The sequence below is a fragment of the Calliphora vicina genome, chromosome 3 (assembly GCF_958450345.1).
Source record: "Calliphora vicina chromosome 3, idCalVici1.1, whole genome shotgun sequence".
NCBI lineage: Eukaryota > Metazoa > Arthropoda > Insecta > Diptera > Calliphoridae > Calliphora > Calliphora vicina.
Genome location: NC_088782.1, coordinates 22,664,448 through 22,684,875, shown reverse-complemented (window position 1 = coordinate 22,684,875; position 20,428 = coordinate 22,664,448). Strand labels below are relative to the sequence as shown.

Here is a 20,428-nt window from a genome sequence, read left to right as displayed (position 1 = left end):
ATTTTCTATAGAAAATCTTGTGTATAACTGTATTTTCTATAGAAAATCTTGTGTATAACTGTATTTTCTATAGAAAATCTTGTGTATAACTGTATTTTCTATAGAAAATCTTGTGTATAACTGTATTTTCTATAGAAAATCTTGTGTATAACTGTATTTTCTATAGAAAATCTTGTGTATAACTGTATTTTCTATAGAAAATCTTGTGTATAACTGTATTTTCTATAGAAAATCTTGTGTATAACTGTATTTTCTATAGAAAATCTTGTGTATAACAGTATTTTCTATAGAAAATCTTGTGTATAACAGTATTTTCTATAGAAAATCTTGTGTATAACAGTATTTTCTATAGAAAATCTTGTGTATAACTGTATTTTCTATAGAAAATCTTGTGTATAACTGTATTTTCTATAGAAAATCTTGTGTATAACTATATTTTCTATAGAAAATCTTGTGTATAACTGTATTTTCTATAGAAAATCTTGTGTATAACTGTATTTTCTATAGAAAATCTTGTGTATAACTGTATTTTCTATAGAAAATCTTGTGTATAACAGTATTTTCTATAGAAAATCTTGTGTATAACAGTATTTTCTATAGAAAATCTTGTGTATAACTGTATTTTCTATAGAAAATCTTGTGTATAACTGTATTTTCTATAGAAAATCTTGTGTATAACTGTATTTTCTATAGAAAATCTTGTGTATAACTGTATTTTCTATAGAAAATCTTGTGTATAACTGTATTTTCTATAGAAAATCTTGTGTATAACTGTATTTTCTATAGAAAATCTTGTGTATAACTGTATTTTCTATAGAAAATCTTGTGTATAACTGTATTTTCTATAGAAAATCTTGTGTATAACTGTATTTTCTATAGAAAATCTTGTGTATAACTGTATTTTCTATAGAAAATCTTGTGTATAACAGTATTTTCTATAGAAAATCTTGTGTATAACTGTATTTTCTATAGAAAATCTTGTGTATAACTGTATTTTCTATAGAAAATCTTGTGTATAACTGTATTTTCTATAGAAAATCTTGTGTATAACTGTATTTTCTATAGAAAATCTTGTGTATAACTGTATTTTCTATAGAAAATCTTGTGTATAACTGTATTTTCTATAGAAAATCTTGTGTATAACTGTATTTTCTATAGAAAATCTTGTGTATAACTGTATTTTCTATAGAAAATCTTGTGTATAACTGTATTTTCTATAGAAAATCTTGTGTATAACTGTATTTTCTATAGAAAATCTTGTGTATAACAGTATTTTCTATAGAAAATCTTGTTTATAACAGTATTTTCTATAGAAAATCTTGTGTATAACAGTATTTTCTATAGAAAATCTTGTGTATAACAGTATTTTCTATAGAAAATATTGTGTATAACAGTATTTTCTATAGAAAATATTGTGTATAACAGTATTTTCTATAGAAAATCTTGTGTATAACTGTATTTTCTATAGAAAATCTTGTGTATAACAGTATTTTCTATAGAAAATCTTGTGTATAACAGTATTTTCTATAGAAAATCTTTTGTATAACAGTATTTTCTATAGAAAATCTTCAGTATAACAGTATTTTCTAAAGAAATTTTTTAGTATAACAGTATTTTCTTGTGTATATCAGTATTTTCTATAGAAAATATTGTGTATAACAGTATTTTCTATAGAAAATATTGTGTATAACAGTATTTTCTATAGAAAATCTTGTGTATAACAGTATTTTCTATAGAAAATCTTGTGTATAACAGTATTTTCTATAGAAAATCTTGTGTATAACAGTATTTTCTATAGAAAATCTTGTGTATAACAGTATTTTCTATAGAAAATCTTGTGTATAACAGTATTTTCTATAGAAAATCTTGTGTATAACAGTATTTTCTATAGAAAATCTTGTGTATAACAGTATTTTCTATAGAAAATCTTGTGTATAACAGTATTTTCTATAGAAAATCTTGTGTATAACAGTATTTTCTATAGAAAATCTTGTGTATAACAGTATTTTCTATAGAAAATCTTGTGTATAACAGTATTTTCTATAGAAAATCTTGTGTATAACTGTATTTTCTATAGAAAATCTTGTGTATAACTGTATTTTCTATAGAAAATCTTGTGTATAACTGTATTTTCTATAGAAAATCTTGTGTATAACAGTATTTTCTATAGAAAATCTTGTGTATAACAGTATTTTCTATAGAAAATCTTGTGTATAACAGTATTTTCTATAGAAAATCTTGTGTATAACAGTATTTTCTATAGAAAATCTTGTGTATAACAGTATTTTCTATAGAAAATCTTGTGTATAACTGTATTTTCTATAGAAAATCTTGTGTATAACTGTATTTTCTATAGAAAATCTTGTGTATAACTGTATTTTCTATAGAAAATCTTGTGTATAACTGTATTTTCTATAGAAAATCTTGTGTATAACTGTATTTTCTATAGAAAATCTTGTGTATAACTGTATTTTCTATAGAAAATCTTGTGTATAACTGTATTTTCTATAGAAAATCTTGGGTATAACAGTATTTTCTATAGAAAATCTTCATATAACAGTGTTTTCTATAGAAAATCTTCAGTATAACAGTGTTTTCTATAGAAAATCTTCAGTATAACAGTATTTTCCAAAGAAAATTTTCAGTATAACAGTATTTTCTTGTGTATAACAGTATTTTTTATAGAAAATCTTGTGTATAACAGTATTTTTTATAGAAAATCTTGTGTATAACAGTATTTTCTATAGAAAATCTTGTGTATAACAGTATTTTCTATAGAAAATCTTGTGTATAACAGTATTTTCTATAGAAAATCTTGTGTATAACAGTATTTTCTATAGAAAATCTTGTGTATAACTGTATTTTCTATAGAAAATCTTGTGTATAACTGTATTTTCTATAGAAAATCTTGTGTATAACTGTATTTTCTATAGAAAATCTTGTGTATAACTGTATTTTCTATAGAAAATCTTGTGTATAACTGTATTTTCTATAGAAAATCTTGTGTATAACTGTATTTTCTATAGAAAATCTTGTGTATAACTGTATTTTCTATAGAAAATCTTGTGTATAACTGTATTTTCTATAGAAAATCTTGTGTATAACTGTATTTTCTATAGAAAATCTTGTGTATAACAGTATTTTCTATAGAAAATCTTCAGTATAACAGTGTTTTCTATAGAAAATCTTCAGTATAACAGTGTTTTCTATAGAAAATCTTCAGTATAACAGTGTTTTCTATAGAAAATCTTCAGTATAACAGTGTTTTCTATAGAAAATCTTCAGTATAACAGTATTTTCCAAAGAAAATTTTCAGTATAACAGTATTTTCCAAAGAAAATTTTCAGTATAACAGTATTTTCCAAAGAAAATTTTCAGTATAACAGTATTTTCTTGTGTATAACAGTATTTTTTATAGAAAATCTTGTGTATAACAGTATTTTTTATAGAAAATTTTGTGTATAACAGTATTTTCTATAGAAAATCTTGTGTATAACAGTATTTTCTAAAGAAAATCTTCAGTATAACAGTATTTTCTAAAGAAAATTTTCAGTATAACAGTATTTTCTTGTGTATAACAGTATTTTCTATAGAAAATCTTGTGTATAACAGTATTTTCTATAGAAAATCTTCTGTATAACAGTATTTTTTATAGAAAATCTTCTGTATAACAGTATTTTTTATAGAAAATCTTCTGTATAACAGTATTTTCTATAGAAAATCTTCAGTATAACAGTATTTTCTATAGAAAATATTGTGTATAACAGTATTTTCTATAGAAAATCTTGTGTATAACAGTATTTTCTATAGAAAATCTTCAAAATAAAAGTATTTCCCATATAACATCTTGTATATTACATTATTTTCTATAGAAGTGAATTTACGGTTTTTCAACTGAACATAAGCCAAGTTCTGACTAAATAAATGTCATTTATAATTTACATCATAACCTCAAATTTATACACCCTTTAGCAATGAACTGAAACTTTATGGAAAGTCTTTAAAATCAGTTAATCATTGTTAAGAAGTAATTTATATTCTCCCCAGAAATAAGCACTTTGAGTATTTGATTTATGTCATACATATATTCGACCTTGACCAACTTTGTTAAATTTTTCTCAACTCTTGCAACATTTTAAATTTCCTAACACAAAGTTAACCCAGTAGAATATTATAACAGGTGGCCAAACAAAATTTTTCAAAATAAACTTTTTGTAGCTGTAATTTATTGCAAACGGTGACTCTTCAATATCAAAAAGTTATTTTTAAAACATCTGAAAGAATATTTTGTTTTGATTTGTTCACACACAAAAATAAAATTTTTGTTTGTCACTCAGCCGCCCCCCAGCAGCATTTTATGGATATTTGTCTGCAAAAATATTCATGTTGAGTTTGTTGTGGTCTGTTGAAAGTTTAAAAAGATGAGAATTAAATAGAAATTTTGTTTTGAAGAAATAAAAACTACATTTAAATGATTTGAATATAAATAATTTCAGGTTTATAAACAATTTTAATAGTTAATAAAAGTCTATATAATATGTTTTCGGAAAGCTTTAAAGAAACTTATTTTTAGTTTTTAAATACATACAATGATTTGTAATATTTTAAATATTATTATCATAAAATTTATTTTTCCCAACAATTTGAATAACGGGTGGAAAATTAAAAATTTGTTCGGTATCAAAGTAATATTAAAATAGTACTTTTCCAACTGTTATACTGATATTTTTGATATATAGAAAATACTGTTATACTAATGATTTTCTATAGAAAATTAAAGATAATACTGTTATACTGAAGTTATCTATGCAAAATTCTGTTATACTGACGATTTTCTATAGAAAATGCTGATATACTGATGATTTTGAAGACTTTGTGTAAAAAAATATTGTTGTACTGACGATTTTCTACGGATAATTCTGTTATACTAAAGATTTTTTTATAGAAAATACTGTTATACTGAAGATTTTCTATAGAAAATTGAATACAGAAAAAAAACTGTCATACTGACGATTTTCTATATAAAACTGTTATACTGAATATTTTTTTTATAGAAAATATTGCCACACTAAAGATTTTCTATAGAAATAAACTGTTATAATAAAAATGTTCTTTAGAAAATACTGTTATAATGAAAAAAAAATTTATACTGAAGATTTTCTATAGAAAATGCTGATATACTGATTATTTTGAAGAATTTCTGTAAAAAAAATATTGTTGTACTGAAGATTTTCTATGGATAATTCTGTTATACTAAAGATTTTTTATAGAAAATTTAATACTGAAAAAACTGTTATACTGGCGATTTTCTATATAGAACTGTTATACTGAAGATTTTTTATAGAAAATACTGCCACACTAAAGATTTTCTATAGAAATAAACTGTTATAATAAAAATGTTTTTTAGAAAATACTGCTGTAATGAAGATGTTCGTTAGAAAAGAACGAATCAAGCCAATATCAGATACTCTGTTCAAAAGTGAACCGTATCCCAGAGAAAACGTTCTGCATAGATTGCAACAAATAGTAGTCGGTCGGGGTACGGTCTGGACTATAGCGGGTTAGGCAAAACTTGCCTACCACTTCCAGCTAAATACTTTTAATAGGTATTGCAACATGTGGCCGATTGTTGTCATGATGGAATATTACGGTTTCATATCTGACAGCATATTCTGTGACGTTTTTCGGTCAATGTTCGCTTCAAACGAATCAGTTGCGTTCAGTACAGGTTCCCTGTGACGGTCTGGTCAGATTTCAGCAGCCTATTTGGCTAAGGTGTCGATTCGGCTTCTCTTACACTTCGAGTTATCGTAATGGATCCATTTTTCATCGCAAGTAATGATTTGGTTCAAATATGATTTTCTTTTATAGCGTTCAAGCATCATTTCGGACATTCAAAATTGTCTTTCAAGGTCTCTCGGCTTCAATTCGTATGGTACCCAATTTCCCTGCTTGAGTAGCTTCCAAGCTCTTGTTGAGTTTGACAACAATTTTCATGGAGTAACTTCTGAACCGAATAAACCATCTCTCGCACTTTGAAACCGATGGAACACATTCACCATAAGATTTGGTGAGCAATCGGTGTGCTTCAGTGGCACTTTTTTTCAAATTAAAGAAGTAAAGCGAAACTTCTGACGCTTTCTTGGCACAGAATTCGACATTTTCGAAGCATAAAAAAGTTAGTTGTTTAAATTATAATGTTCAATGATTATGTGAGAATAAATGGCAGGTATGTACCCTTCAAAATGACATATAAGTTATTAAAAACAAAATCCGCTTTCAAAATCCGGCATTTTTAAGTCATACACCCGATATAATTCGTTATTCACTAGTGTATCGTTCCATGTTTAAAATTTCCCAAGTTTATACTAATAAAATGTCAAAGGATGACAATTCAATACTTGACATTTCATCATTTGACAGGCAATTTAATTCAAATTCGCTCTACCTTTACATGTCGGAATTTTTCCAAGATTTATAAATGAAATACTGTTATTTGTTTATTGTTCTATTCTTAGTAATCGTGAATATTTATTAAAATTCTAATGTATTTAATTGTGTATCATGTGATTTGCAAAACTAATTAATTAGATAACATGAGAAGAATTAAAATTATTAAATATAAATGAAAAATCCCCTTTGGGTTTTAATTTCATTTAACAATGTTTTAATTGAAATTGTCTCAAAAATCTGTCGAGTCATATTTATCTATAAAGAAGCATTTTTGCAGGCAGTAGTTCCCAAATGGTAATAAAAACAACATACAAATTATAAAAAGTATTTCTTGTAACATTTAAAGGCGAAATCGTGGACTTTATTTTAGAGTTGTGAATTTTTGGAATATTTTTTTTTAAATTAACCTCAAATATAATTCAAATATGAAATTTCTACCTCTTTTAAGATTTGAGACACCTTTGAGAATTACATTTGATATCAATATTGGATTTTTTCGAATATATTTTTTAAATGAAACTCAAATGTTAAATTTCATAATTGGTTTAGACACCTTTGAGAATCATGTTTGATAACAAAATTTATTGTTTTCCAAAACTCTTTGAGAATCCCTGAAATAAAATTAAACATATGTATTACAACTATTACAACATGATACTACTAAGAGCTCTTACATAAAACACTTATAAAGGTTTCTTTTCAACACATTAATCTGTGGAGGCGGTTTTAAAAGCATTTCATTACAAAGTGTTGGAATATAATGAATTGTCAAGTCAAGTGTTTTTTAATTTGAAAAATACTACTTTTTTAAATTAATTAAACCTCTTTGGTTGCATGTAAAAAGTGTTAAACTATTTCAAATGTAATTTAATGCGGATAGTTAAACAATCATGATTCTTAATTGCTTAAATACATAGGAAGTTCGTGATATATGTTTTTTGTCTTTAAAAACCACTTGATTCATTTAATTGTTTTTTTTTGGAGGGATGGGGGGTAGACCTATAGGCATTTGTGTGTTATAATTAAGTTAATGAATAAAGTGTTAAATTTAGCATGTCTTTAGAACATTTACAAATGAATACTAATAAAACACTTTATTTATACTTCCTTTGCTTAAATTCGGAAATTGTTAACAAAAAATACAATTCTAATTTGATTGTGTTTTATTTAAAATTCAGGTTATTAGATAATGAAAGATTTGTTTTCCTATTAAGCAATAAAAAACTGTATTTGTAATTTCAACAAAATCAATTTCCGATTAATTTTGATATTAGAATGTAAATTAGCTGTCATTTAATGAAATGTCAAGCATTTAGCTGTCATCCTTTGACATTTATTTAGTACAAACTTGGGAAATTTTAACCATGGAAGGCATTGCAAATCATCTTTTATTAAGTCCATTTACAAACTTGCGGTTATGTAAAAAAAACTAATATTGACATCAGTGATCTTTGGTTTCAGCAAGACGGCGCTATGTGCCATGAATTTCCCGATCGTATAATATCTGGTTTTGGCGATGTCAATTAGCCGCCGCGTTCTTGTAATTTAACACCGCGGCTTTCGACTATTTTCTATGGGGAAATTTGAAAATGCGGGTTTAAGTGAACAAACCACAAGCAACTGATGATCAGAAAGATGATATTTGACGTTGTATTGACGAGAGAAGCGTGTCGTTTTTGCAAAACGTGGTTCACAATTTTGAGAAAAGAGCGGTTGTCTTACAGTAGGGGAAATGATAATAAACATGGAAATAAATTTGTAACTTCTAAACGGATAGTCCGATTTTAATAAAATTTGCCAAGACTGTAGAGGAGGTGTAGCTGAGTTTAAGATAAGGTCTAAGTACTAATGTGGACGGAGCTTCAATGCGTCAAAATGGGACCGCGGTACCGCAAACAGAGTCAAAAATCAAAAAAAAAAATACTATTTTTGGAATTTTTGAACAGTTTTTTGGAATTGTGGAATACTCAATAACAAATTTCTTTTCCATTCTTTTGATTAAAAATGATTTTGTGTATAAAACTGTAAAATTGCATTAAAAGCGATTCATAAACAAAACTTTTTTGATTTTTATAAATTAAAATTTTCCAAAAAAATCAGCTAACATTTTTTATTCCCATATTTTTTCAAAAATTCTTTTGCAAATCTTTTAATTCTTAAAACTTTTATATATTTTTGAAAAGAAGACCAAATTTCCTAAACGTTGATACATAATATGTAAATTTTATCTTTCCCACTAGTCAAATTTATGGATTCAAAATCAATAACAAACAGCAAATTTACAGAAACTTTTTATTCACTGCATTGCCGACTACTGCATTACCAAACATCAACTGACTTTCCAGAACACAGTCCAATTAAAGATATTATCCAATTAAATCGTTATTAATTAATTTGTTTGAGTGATTTTTATACAAAAATATGTTTCTAAATCGACATTTAACATTGTTAATTTTGTAACAATACAATAAATCTGTATATGATGTTATTTTCATAATAACATTATAAATTACATTAACATGCATAGGTTTTTTTTATAAAAACTTGTTATTCATGATAATGATAAGATTATCTAAAAAGAATAAATTCATGCCAACATTCCCATACTGACAGATGTTATTCAAAATTACTTTGCCAAAAATTCAAGCAGATGTGACGTGAACTATTTGTAATTCTAATCAATGTTCTATAGTATAGAATTTATATATTTTTCAAGTAAATCATTAGTCGTTCAGAATAACTTTTTTGCATTGAGATGTCTTCGCATTAAAATCTAATCAATATTGACATTTAAAAACAATTAAAAAACGTTTATAGCTGTAGAATTGTTCCCACTTAACACATATTTTGTTCCCGATAAAATTTAAATGCAGACTCCCCTCTCCCTATGTAGATCCACTAAGAAGTGATTTTTAGAAATTCGAAGGTTGAAGGGGTAAAAATCTGTAACAACATTTATCTATGTATATAAAAATTAGCAGACAGGTGTTTGGTACTTTTTTGCAAAATCAAAAACGTTTTTAGGTTAGAGTAGGTCTAACCGTGGTGCAAATTTCATCCCGATCGGAAGACATAGGTTTTAAAAGTTGGTTCACTTGACATGACATCCCCCATATATAAATTTTAAATAGTATTATTTACTTATCAAAAAAAATCAAATACAAGTTTGGTACTTTTTGGAAATTCGTGAGAAGGGTATATATAAGTTTGTCATTCCGTTTGTAATTTCTACATTTTTCATTTCCGACCCTATAAAGTATATATATTCTGGATCCTTATAGATAGCGGAGTCGATTAAGCCATGTCCGTCTGTCTTTCTGTCTGTTGAAATCTATTTTCTTAAGACCCCAGATATCTTCGGGATCCAAATCTTCAATAATTCTGTCAGACATGCTTTCGAGAATTTTGCTATTTAAAATCAGCAAAATCGGTCCACAAATGGCTGAGATATGAGGACAAAACCAAGACAACCTCGATTTTTGACCTATTTTTGACCTATATCTGGATTACTAAGACATTAATATAGACAATATGGATATCTAATGATAGATATTTCAAAGACATTTGCAACGACGTATATAAGACCATAGTAAGTTGGACCTACAATGGGTCAAAATCGGAAAAAAAATTTTTAACCCGAATTTTTTTTTTCACAAAAAAAAATTTAAAAAACAAAAAAAAAAATTTTTTAAATTTAAAAAAAAAATTAAAATTTTAAAAATTGAAAATAACAATCGAAAAATTTTTTTTCCAAAAAATTAAATTTTGTTTACCTAAAAATATTTAAAATTTTTAAGTATAACTTGGTGAAGGGTATATAATATTCGGCACAGCCGAATATAGCACTCTTACTTGTTAAAACATTTTTTGTCTTGAGCACATGCACACAGATTTGAGTCGTTTAAGACATATCTTTGTCAGAAAAAAATTTGCCCACATACTTTGAAATTTCAAACTTGGTACTTTTTCTTAAAATGCTACTTTTTTAATCTATTATTTGCTGCACAAAAGATCCTGTGGGTCGTAGAGCTTGAGGCCTCGTTAATAATAATAATCTATTAAATTATTTAAGTTATGAATAGTTAGTTTAATGCTTCTGTATAAAGAAATAAAAGGGGGCTTAATGATATTATGGTACCAGGGAGAACGGATGGTACTTTTTCGTTCTTCAGTAAATTAAACACACATGATTTTGATTGAGTAGAATCTATAGTACGCTAAAGGGACTTACAGGTACTTTTTTTCTTACTAATAGTACTTTTTGAATATTTTAGACCTAGAAACATGAAATGAAGCATTTATGGTTCTGAGTGCATGAGAATTCAAAAGGGATGGTACTATTTCTTTATTGTAATAGTACTTTTTTAATATTTTGTAATAATGCTCTTAAAATCATGAAATAAGCCACACGTGATCCGGAATCCATAAAAAGTGACCTCTTAACTCTTCATGCCACGTTTTTTTTTGTGTATAAGTTTAAAATCAAAACAATTGCATTTTTACTTTAATCAAAGTATGTTTGTTATAAAAAGTAAGAAAAAATAAATCAAAACATAAAAAAAACCACCCCATTCCAAGGTTTTTTGTGGAGTGAAGTGGTTAGTTTACTACCTCCGTGGGGGTTGTCATTTATTAAATGCATGAGAGTCTTTTAAAAAAATGATTTTTACAATATTTTCAAATTAATATATTTATCTAGCCAGAGCTGCCTGACGGCAAAGTTTTGCAAAAAATCATAAACGATGACTTCAAAAAATATAATTGTTTAGCAAAATGGCAATAGATGCCAATAAACAATGTTTTAAAGACCATAGAAAAGGTGGTTAGTAAAGTGACCACTAAACCGCAAAGATTTAATAGTACTTTTTAATATTATATAATAATGGACCTAGAAATATGAAATTAAGCATAAGAATACAAAATGTCATATGGATGAAACAAATAAATGTTTTTTTAAAAAATCCGGCCCATATATATTATTGGACTATACTAATTTACTTTAAATTGTTTCTGCTTAAACGACCTAGTGTTATTACAATTGATAACTTACTTCCTACCATATTTTCCTAATAAGATCAAATCTTTTAACACTTTCAAAAAAAAAAAAAACAAAAGCTAATAACAACTTAAATTATTACCTCCTTATAAACAAAACTAGAAAACAAAAACAAAAAAAAACAACGTACATAAATAAATTCAAATAAAATCACGTCCCGTCATAAAAAACTCGAAATTATTACGTACGAAAATAGTTTAAATGTTTGAACGAATATTGAAAATGAAAGTGTAATTGAAACAAATTAAACAAATGAAATTATTTACATTCGTAGAGCCCAGCCCTCATGAAAATATTGATGATATTTAAATTAATAAGAGAACACACAAATTGATTACTGATAAATTTATATTGATATGTTACATTCCCAATAAAAATTAATACTACTAGTTATTTAGTAGTAATTTACAATATTTATGGGTTCATTCCAAAATATTCCATATGTTGTGATTTTTTTCCATCAATTTTTAATTTGTTTGTTTTTACATTATTTTGTTTATTATTAATTTGTTTTGTTTTTTTTTTGTATTTCTAATAGCAACACAATTGCAATTTGGGGTTTTGTTGGTAATTTATTTCTACAAAAAAAAATATAAGTTACTCAAATATTCCCACCCTAGACGTATTGAATAAAAGTATTAGGGTATTCGATTCAGTTTTTTCTAAATATTGGTTTTCATTAAGAAAAACATACCTTTTGTTCGCCCCAAAAACAAGTGTTTTTCAAAAACGAATCATTAACAAACTGATGTTCTGCAAATCTCACGATTTCGTACATTGAAACAGATTTGTTTACTCAATGGTCGACTACGGCCATCGGTCTTCCTGATAGTATGGCCGATCCACCTCCATTTTCTGCGTTTAATTTATTGCAGTATGGATTCTAAGGCTTTCTTCAAGTCTATGAACATTAGATACAGGGGAATATTGGTCTAAGCAGCTTCTAGCAGCTTTTAAATATTTCCAATTATCGATCACCCTAACACATATTTATATAAGTTTAGTTTGCAATTATTAGGTTTTTTTATTTGTTTGTCTAGTAATTACTTCTCTAAGTTTGTGTAAATTTATTTGTAAATCATTATTTTAATTGTTTGTATAGCTGGCAGTTTCACTACTAGTCAGTAGTTGAGAACATATTGCTGAAAAATTAGAGATGAAAATTTATTAATAAAAAAACCAATAAAATGCTGTGAATTAAACCCAACAATTTTACTTTTATTTGATAAACTGAGACCTAAAGACAAGTATGATTTTAAACAATTTCTTAATTCATTCTCATCATATTATATTGTTCTGGAATGGATGTGAGTGAAGTTAAATATGTTTCGACGTACATAATTAGTTACGTCATTACGTATTTGCAAATGACTCTCGCGTATTTATGCATTTCGGACAATCTTCAAAAGAATTCACAAGACATTTTTAAAGACTTTCTTAAGTTTTGACCCTACCAGAAAAGATTAAGGGACATGACATACCTCAAATCAAAGGTAATTGAACCCGCTACCGGAATCTTTAAAACTTATTTTAAAAATCAAAATTTTTATATTTTTAAAGATTTTTTGAAAAGTCACATATTGAAATTTTTTCTGAATTTTTTAAGTTGTGGGCCTACCAGAAAAGATAGCGGGACGGAACATACCTCTAATTAAAGGTAATTAAACCCGCTACCGGAATCTTTAAAACTAATTTTAAAAATCAAAATTTTTCTATTTTTAAAGATTTTTTGAAAAGTCACATTGAAATTTTTATTGAATTTTTTAAGTTGTGGGCCTACCAGAAAAGATTTTGGAACACACCTCAAATTAAAGGTAATTGAATGTGCTACCGGAATATTTTAAACTTAAAAATGTAAATTTTTCGAATTTTAAAGATTTTTTGAAAAGTTACATATTGACATTTTTACTGAATTTTTTAAGTTGTGGGCCTACCAGAAAATATTTCGGGACACACCTCAAATTAAAGGAAATTGAATGTGCTACCGGAATATTTTAAACTTATTTTGAAAAAGTAAATTTTTCGATTTTTAAAGATTTTTTGAAAAGTCACATATTGAAATTTTAACTGAATTTTTTAAGTTGTGGGCCTACCAGAAACGATTTCGAGGCACACCTCAAATTAAAGGTACTTGAATGTGGTACCGGAATATTTTAAACTTATTTTGAAAATGTAAATTTTTCGATTTTTAATGATTTTTTGAAAAGTTACATATTGAAATTTTTACTGAATTTTTTAAGTTGTTGCCCTACCAGAAAAGATTCTGGGACACACCTCAAATTAAAGGTAATTGAATGTGCTACCGGAATTATTAAAACTTATTTTGAAAAAGTAAATTTTTCGATTTTTAAAGATTTTTGGAAAATTGATATATTGAAATTTTTACTGAATTTTTTAAATTTTATTCTGGGCCTACCAGAAAATTGCGGAATGGGACACACCTCAAATTAAAGGTACTTGAATGTGCTACCGGAATATTTTAAACTTATTTTAAAAATGTAAATTTTTCGATTTTTAAAGATTTTTTGAAAAGTAACATAGACATTTTTACTGAATTTTTTTCTGGGCCTACCAGAAAATATTTCGGGACACACCTCAAATTAAAGGTAATTGAATGTGCTACCGGAATTATTAAAACTTATTTTAAAAATGTAAATTTTTCGATTTTTAAAGATTTTTTGAAAAGTTACATATTGAAATTTTTACTGAATTTTTGAAGTTGTGGGCCTATCAGAAACGATTTCGAGACACACCTCAAATTAAAGGTAATTGAGTGTGCTACCGGAATATTTTAAACTTATTTTAAAAATCTAAATTTTTGATTTTTTAAAGATTTTTGAAAAGTCACATTGAAATTTTTTTTGAATTTTTTAAGTTGTGGGCCGACCAGAAAAAATTTCGGAACACACCTCAAATTAAAGGTAATTGAATGTGCTACCGGAATTATTAAAACTTATTTTGAAAAAGTAAATTTTTCGATTTTTAAAGATTTTTTGAAAAGTCACATATTGAAATTTTTACTGAATTTTTTTTCTGGGCCTACCAGAAAATATTTCGGGACACACCTCAAATTAAAGGTAATTGAATGTTCTACCGGAATATTTTAAACTTATTTTGAAAATGTAAATTTTTCGATTTTTAATGATTTTTTGAAAAGTTATATATTGAAATTTTTACTGAATTTTTGTAATTTTTTTCTGGGCCTATTAGAAAAGATTGCGGAATGGGACACACCTGAAATTAAAGGTACTTGAATGTGCTACCGGAATCTTTTAAACTTATTTGAAAAATGTAAATTTTAAAAGATTTTGTGAAAAATCACATATTGAGATTTTTACTGAATTTTTTAAGAAAAGATTCCGGAATGAGACACATTTCTAATTAAAGGTAATTGAATCCGGTAGTGGGTTCAAAATCCAATATTTTACCAAAACGTAATTTTTACAAACAAAAACGGAATTCCGTCTAATTTTATCCAAAATAAACTGATTATTTTACAAAAAACCTTTTTCGATAAAAAAAAAATATTTTTTTTTTCATATCGTCAGCCGATATGGCAATCTGAATTGTTTTGTTTAAAATGTATATAAATAAGTATTTAATATGATAGACGATTTAATTCTGAGAAAATCTACCACGAGCGAGATTATTTTTCCTCATATTTTAACCCACACTGTAATTAATTGTTTTTCCAAAAGTTTTTAAGATATAGCCTACGTAACCTTCTATTTATGACTTTCTAAAGTCAACTACTTGCTATCTTATCCAAAGACAAATAATGATCACAATAGACAACAATAATATGATTTGTTGACTTCCATTAAATGATTTAAAACTGTTAGTTTTTCGTACATTGTTTTTAATCAAAGTTAATTGTTATAAAATGATTAAAAGTAAGTCGTTTATTTTGTAAACAGTCAATGTGAGTTCTCAGCTAACAGCTTAATTATAATTGGGACCACAACCACAAACAAATCTCATTTTGTTGAATTATAGTTGACAAAATATATTTTCTTTAATGTTGCTGCCATAGATAAATACACCTAGATCAGAAACTCTCCTGTCAAAGACCTAACTCAGTTGCCAAAAACCTAAGTGTTGAAAATATTGTTACGAAATTGTACTTGAATTCAAATGTAACGATTTTAACGGCTGATTTAAAAGTAGCAGAATGCTTTCAAATAGCAGTGCTGTAATAGCAAACTGTAACATATCTGTGGGCATTATTAACATAAAATATAAGCTTTCAGTTGACCATTGATTGTTGGCAACGCTGTTTGCTGTGACCGTATATTCGAATTCGAATATTCAGTTAAAGAACATTGTAGAAAGTACACCACAGATGGCGTATGTATTAGAAAGATCAAGACAGTTAAAGAGCAATCTAGAGTGCAGATGCCAGTGTAATAAATAGTGGCAGAGGTTGCAGTCGCTAGCTAGTTTATCAGAGACGCTTTTCGAACAAACATCAACTGAGTGCTGTGTTTTTCAAGTGAATTCGTGTACATTATAAAGTGTGCCTGTATTTCTGCGAATTTATAAACGTGTATAGAAAACATTGAGTGGCTATTTAATTCTGTGGTTGTTGTACATTTTAAATAAATAAAGAGTTGTTACAATTTTTAAACTACTAAACGGCTTTTATTTGCAATCAAAAGTATCCGGTTTATTTAAAGGAAATAAATCAACGTTTTGAAAAGGTTAAAACGTAACAATATATTAGTAAAAAAAGCAATACACGTATGTGTGATTATTTTTGAGTAATTATTTAGATTGAGTTTTTTCTAGTTTCCGTTCTATGTTTTTTTTCTGTATGATTGCTGCCATAGAGAAATATACATAGAACGGAAACTAGAAAAAAAACTCAAACAAAAAAAATACTGAAATTATCACATTACTAATAAATTCTTACCACTTTGGTTTTTGACAACTGAGTTAGGCCTTTGACAGGAGGAGAGTCAATGATTGCTGCTCTCTCTAGCAGTAGTAGTTTTAATTGTCCAGTCGCCAGCGATGCCAATTATAATCCAGCTATAAGTTTAATGTCCGTTCAACCACATCAAAAACCCATTTTAAATGAAAACTCTATAATGTAATGGCAGTTTAATTATTATTTGCTGTATTATTTTCTTTTAAATTTCCTTTAGTTCTTTTAGTTTCTTTGACAGCATGTCCATCAAATTGTTTGTATTTCAGTTTCTATTAATAATTTGTTTCTGTATTGAAAATAATAATAATTGCTGCATTGTGATTTCAATTGATATTAATAATGGAATTTTTTCTCAACTAAAAACAGAAATCTGTCAAATAAATTTCAATAAATATTGAGCGAACATGTCGCTCAATGCAGCGAGATGAAAATAAATTGGAAAAATATCACTAAAGTGACGATCGATCATGAGTCAATAACATGCTGCTGGACAAGTGGTTGGTTCTTAAGTAGTTGGTTGCAGTAGGGAAAATAAACAGAGTTCTATATAAATGAATAAATAAATAGTAGCTGTTAAGCAAAGCAAATGTTTTTTCCTGTTTAAGTGGGACAATTAATTTAAAGGGCTTGGGCTTTTTAAAAACTAAATTTAAAGTATCTAGCTTTTAAACACTTGTTTAAAAGAGTAATACTTGTTTTTTATTAATAATTTCAGTTATTTTCTTGATCAGAATATATTGGAGAATTATAATAGATTTAATAAAAAATCGCTTAAATTAAAACTCTTTAAAACATTCAATTAGTAATTTATTTCTTTTCATTCTTTTTACAGATCACCATGTGCACTTTGATGTCGCCACCTTGAAAGATGATTTCGAATCGGACAGTTGTGTAACGTATCAACGTTCGGGCGACACAATAGTTGTAAGTCTGGGCTTTCTGCAAGTCAATCACCGATACATGATTGACCTAAAACTACCCACTAATTTATTCAGCGACATGGGCAGCAGCCTGAATCAATTTCAACCGGATGTCACAACAGTTCCTAATCTACATTGTCGTATTACCGAATTCACCGGCTTCAAACATGACGAACATGATTTCTACGAAATGAAAATCGAATTTTTCGCCTACAAAGAGAAACTATTGCGCGAAACACTGCACATTGTGAATTCGAACAATGACAAAGAAGTGCTTAAGCTGGTCATAGCTGCTCGAGTGCTGGGCAAAGGCAAGGGCACACCCATGCTACGTAATGGCATACACTGTATAGGCATGGAAAAGGATGAAGAATCGGAGGCCTCGGATTTTTCTGGCTTTGGCCAGGGTTCATAAATTGGTGGGGGGGCGTAGCAAAGTAGAGGAGGTACAGAGCGGAGCAGTGCAGTGCAGACTATATTTAGTGAAATAAAGCAATTAATTTTAATTGTTGAAATTTAAAATTAATATTTTCTTTTTCTATATAAGATAGTAATTCAAATTTTATTTAATTTTTTGTTTGACTAGTTCTTAAGGAAATCTTCTAAGTGGCATTTTATTTAAATACAAAAAAGAAATACTTTAAAAAACAAACACAAATCAATACAATATCTACCTTAGAATCTGACTTTTCTCAAATACAATATAAAACAAAAAAAAAAAAACGAAAAAGAAACAAGAATTGTTATGTCTGAAACTATTAGGAAAATCTTCACAGTACTTAATGATTAAGTACGAATTTTATAATTAACTCATGTTCATTTACATTTAGATAACAGAGATTGAAAAGAATTAATTTAAAAAAAAACAAAGAGTTTCAAATCAATTGTAATTGTTAAATTTATGCTCTCAGAAAAAGAAGCAGTCATTGTTACTCTCCAAATAGGAACATTTTTTATAGAAATACTTTCTTTGATATTTTTAAATTTTCCAAAAAGTATTATTTCCCTTTTTTCCCCCCATCAATTCTTTTCCATCTCTGTTTCATTATTCAGGTATTGTGTTTTTATTTTATTCTTTAAATAATTTTATTATTTCTGATTAAAATAATTGTAATTTTAAATAAATTCCATGAAATATGTTAATTTAATTTCTATTCTAGCCTTTTAATTGTTGTAAACAATTAATTTTAAATAACGTTGTATTCAATTCTAAACATTGTTTATTTTTAGCAACAAAAATATTACAAGTTTAAGACTTAATTTAAAAAAAATCCCCTTCCTATTGCATATTTAATTTAAACAAAATATCTACCTACAATATACAATTATTTTAACATTTTTAATTTCATATTACTTTGTATAGTTTTTATGTTATGATTTTTTTGTTTATTTTAAAATAAATTTTAAATTTAATTTCAAAATAATTTAACGTTTTTTTAATTTATTTAATTATTAATTGCAAAGTGATAAATTACAATTTTAGTCAAGTGAAAGTCATTTGTGGAAAGTTTTGAAAATTTTACAGTTTATAAAATTATTCAGTTTCTAATTTTAAATACAAAATCATTAAAAAGAAAAATCGAGTGATCACAGATTTTTGTGCTTTTTCCTCTAGGACCTCTTAATAAGGATCTATGAGTGATTTTAGGATTTTCATTTGGTAGGAAATATGAGTGATCACAGATTTTTGTGCTTTTTCCTCTACGACCTCTTAATAAGGATCTATGAGTGATTTTAGGATTTTCATATAAAAATCGATATTTAGTGGGAAATATGAGTGATTTTAGATTTTTCATTTGGTAGGAAATATGAGTGATCACAGATTTTAGCACTTTTTCCTCTAGGACATCTTAATAAGGATCTATGAGTGATTTTAGGTTTTTCATATGAAAATCTATATTTGGTGAGAAATATGAGTGATCACAGATTTTAGCCCTTTTTCCTTAGGACCTCTTAATAAGGATCTATGAGTGATTTTAGATTTTTCATATAAAAATCGATATTTGGTGAGAAATATGAGTGATCACAAATAATTGCCCTTTTTCCTCTAGGACTTCTTAATAAGTATCTATGAATGATTTTAGATATAAAAATCGATATTTAGTGGGAAATATGAGTGATCACAGATTTTAGCTCTTTTTCCCCTAGGACCTCTTAATAAGGATCTATGAGTGATTCTAGGTTTTTCATATAAAAATCGATATTTGGTAGGAAATATGAGTGATCACAGATTATTGCCCTTTTTCCTCTAGGACCTCTTAATAAGGATTTATACGTGATTTTAGATTTTTCATATTAAAATCGATATTTGGTAGGAAATATGAGTGATCACAGATTATTGCCCTTTTTCCTCTAGGACGTCTTAATAAGGATCTACGAGTGATTTTAGATTTTTCATTTAAAAATCGATATTTGGTAGGAAATATGAGTGATCACAGATTTTAGCCCTTTTTCCTCTAAGACCTGTTAATAAGGATTTATGAATGATTTTAGATATTTCATATAAAATTCAATATTTGGTGGGAAATATGAGTGATCACAGATTTTTGCCCTTTTTCCTCTAGGACCTCTTAATAAGGATTTATAAGTGATTTTAGATTTTTCATATGAAAATCGATATTTGGTGGGAAATATGAGTGATCACAGATTTTAGCCCTTTTTCCTCTAAGACCTGTTAATAAGGATTTATGAATGATTTTAGATATTTCATATAAAATTCAATATTTGGTGGGAAATATGAGTGATCACAGATTTTTGCCCTTTTTCCTCTAGGACCTCTTTATAAGGATTTATAAGTGATATAAAAATCGATATTTGGTAGGAAATATGAGTGATGACAGATTTTTGTGCTTTTTCCTCTAGGACCTCTTAATAAAGATCTATAAGTGATTTTAGATTTTTCATATAAAAATTGATATTTGGTGGGAAATATGAGTGATCACAGATTATTGCCCTTTTTCCTCTAGGACCTCTTAATAAGGATCTATAATGATTTTAGATTTTTCATATAAAAATTGATATTTGGTAGGAAATATGAGTGATCACAGATTTTTGTGCTTTTTCCTCTAG

The 20,428-nt window shown here is 27.0% G+C and overlaps 1 protein-coding gene across 1 annotated transcript in view; it reads left to right on the top strand.

The window, feature by feature from the left end:
* LOC135953505 (adipose-secreted signaling protein) overlaps window positions 1-18,229 on the top strand; it is a 54,243-nt gene extending 36,014 nt beyond the window's left edge. Inside the window, exon 2 of the mRNA XM_065503438.1 lies at window positions 17,272-18,229. Coding sequence (XP_065359510.1) covers window positions 17,272-17,774 — 503 coding nt within the window. The 3' untranslated portion in view covers window positions 17,775-18,229. The remainder of the gene's footprint in view (window positions 1-17,271) is intronic.
* The last annotated feature ends 2,199 nt before the right edge of the window (window positions 18,230-20,428 follow it).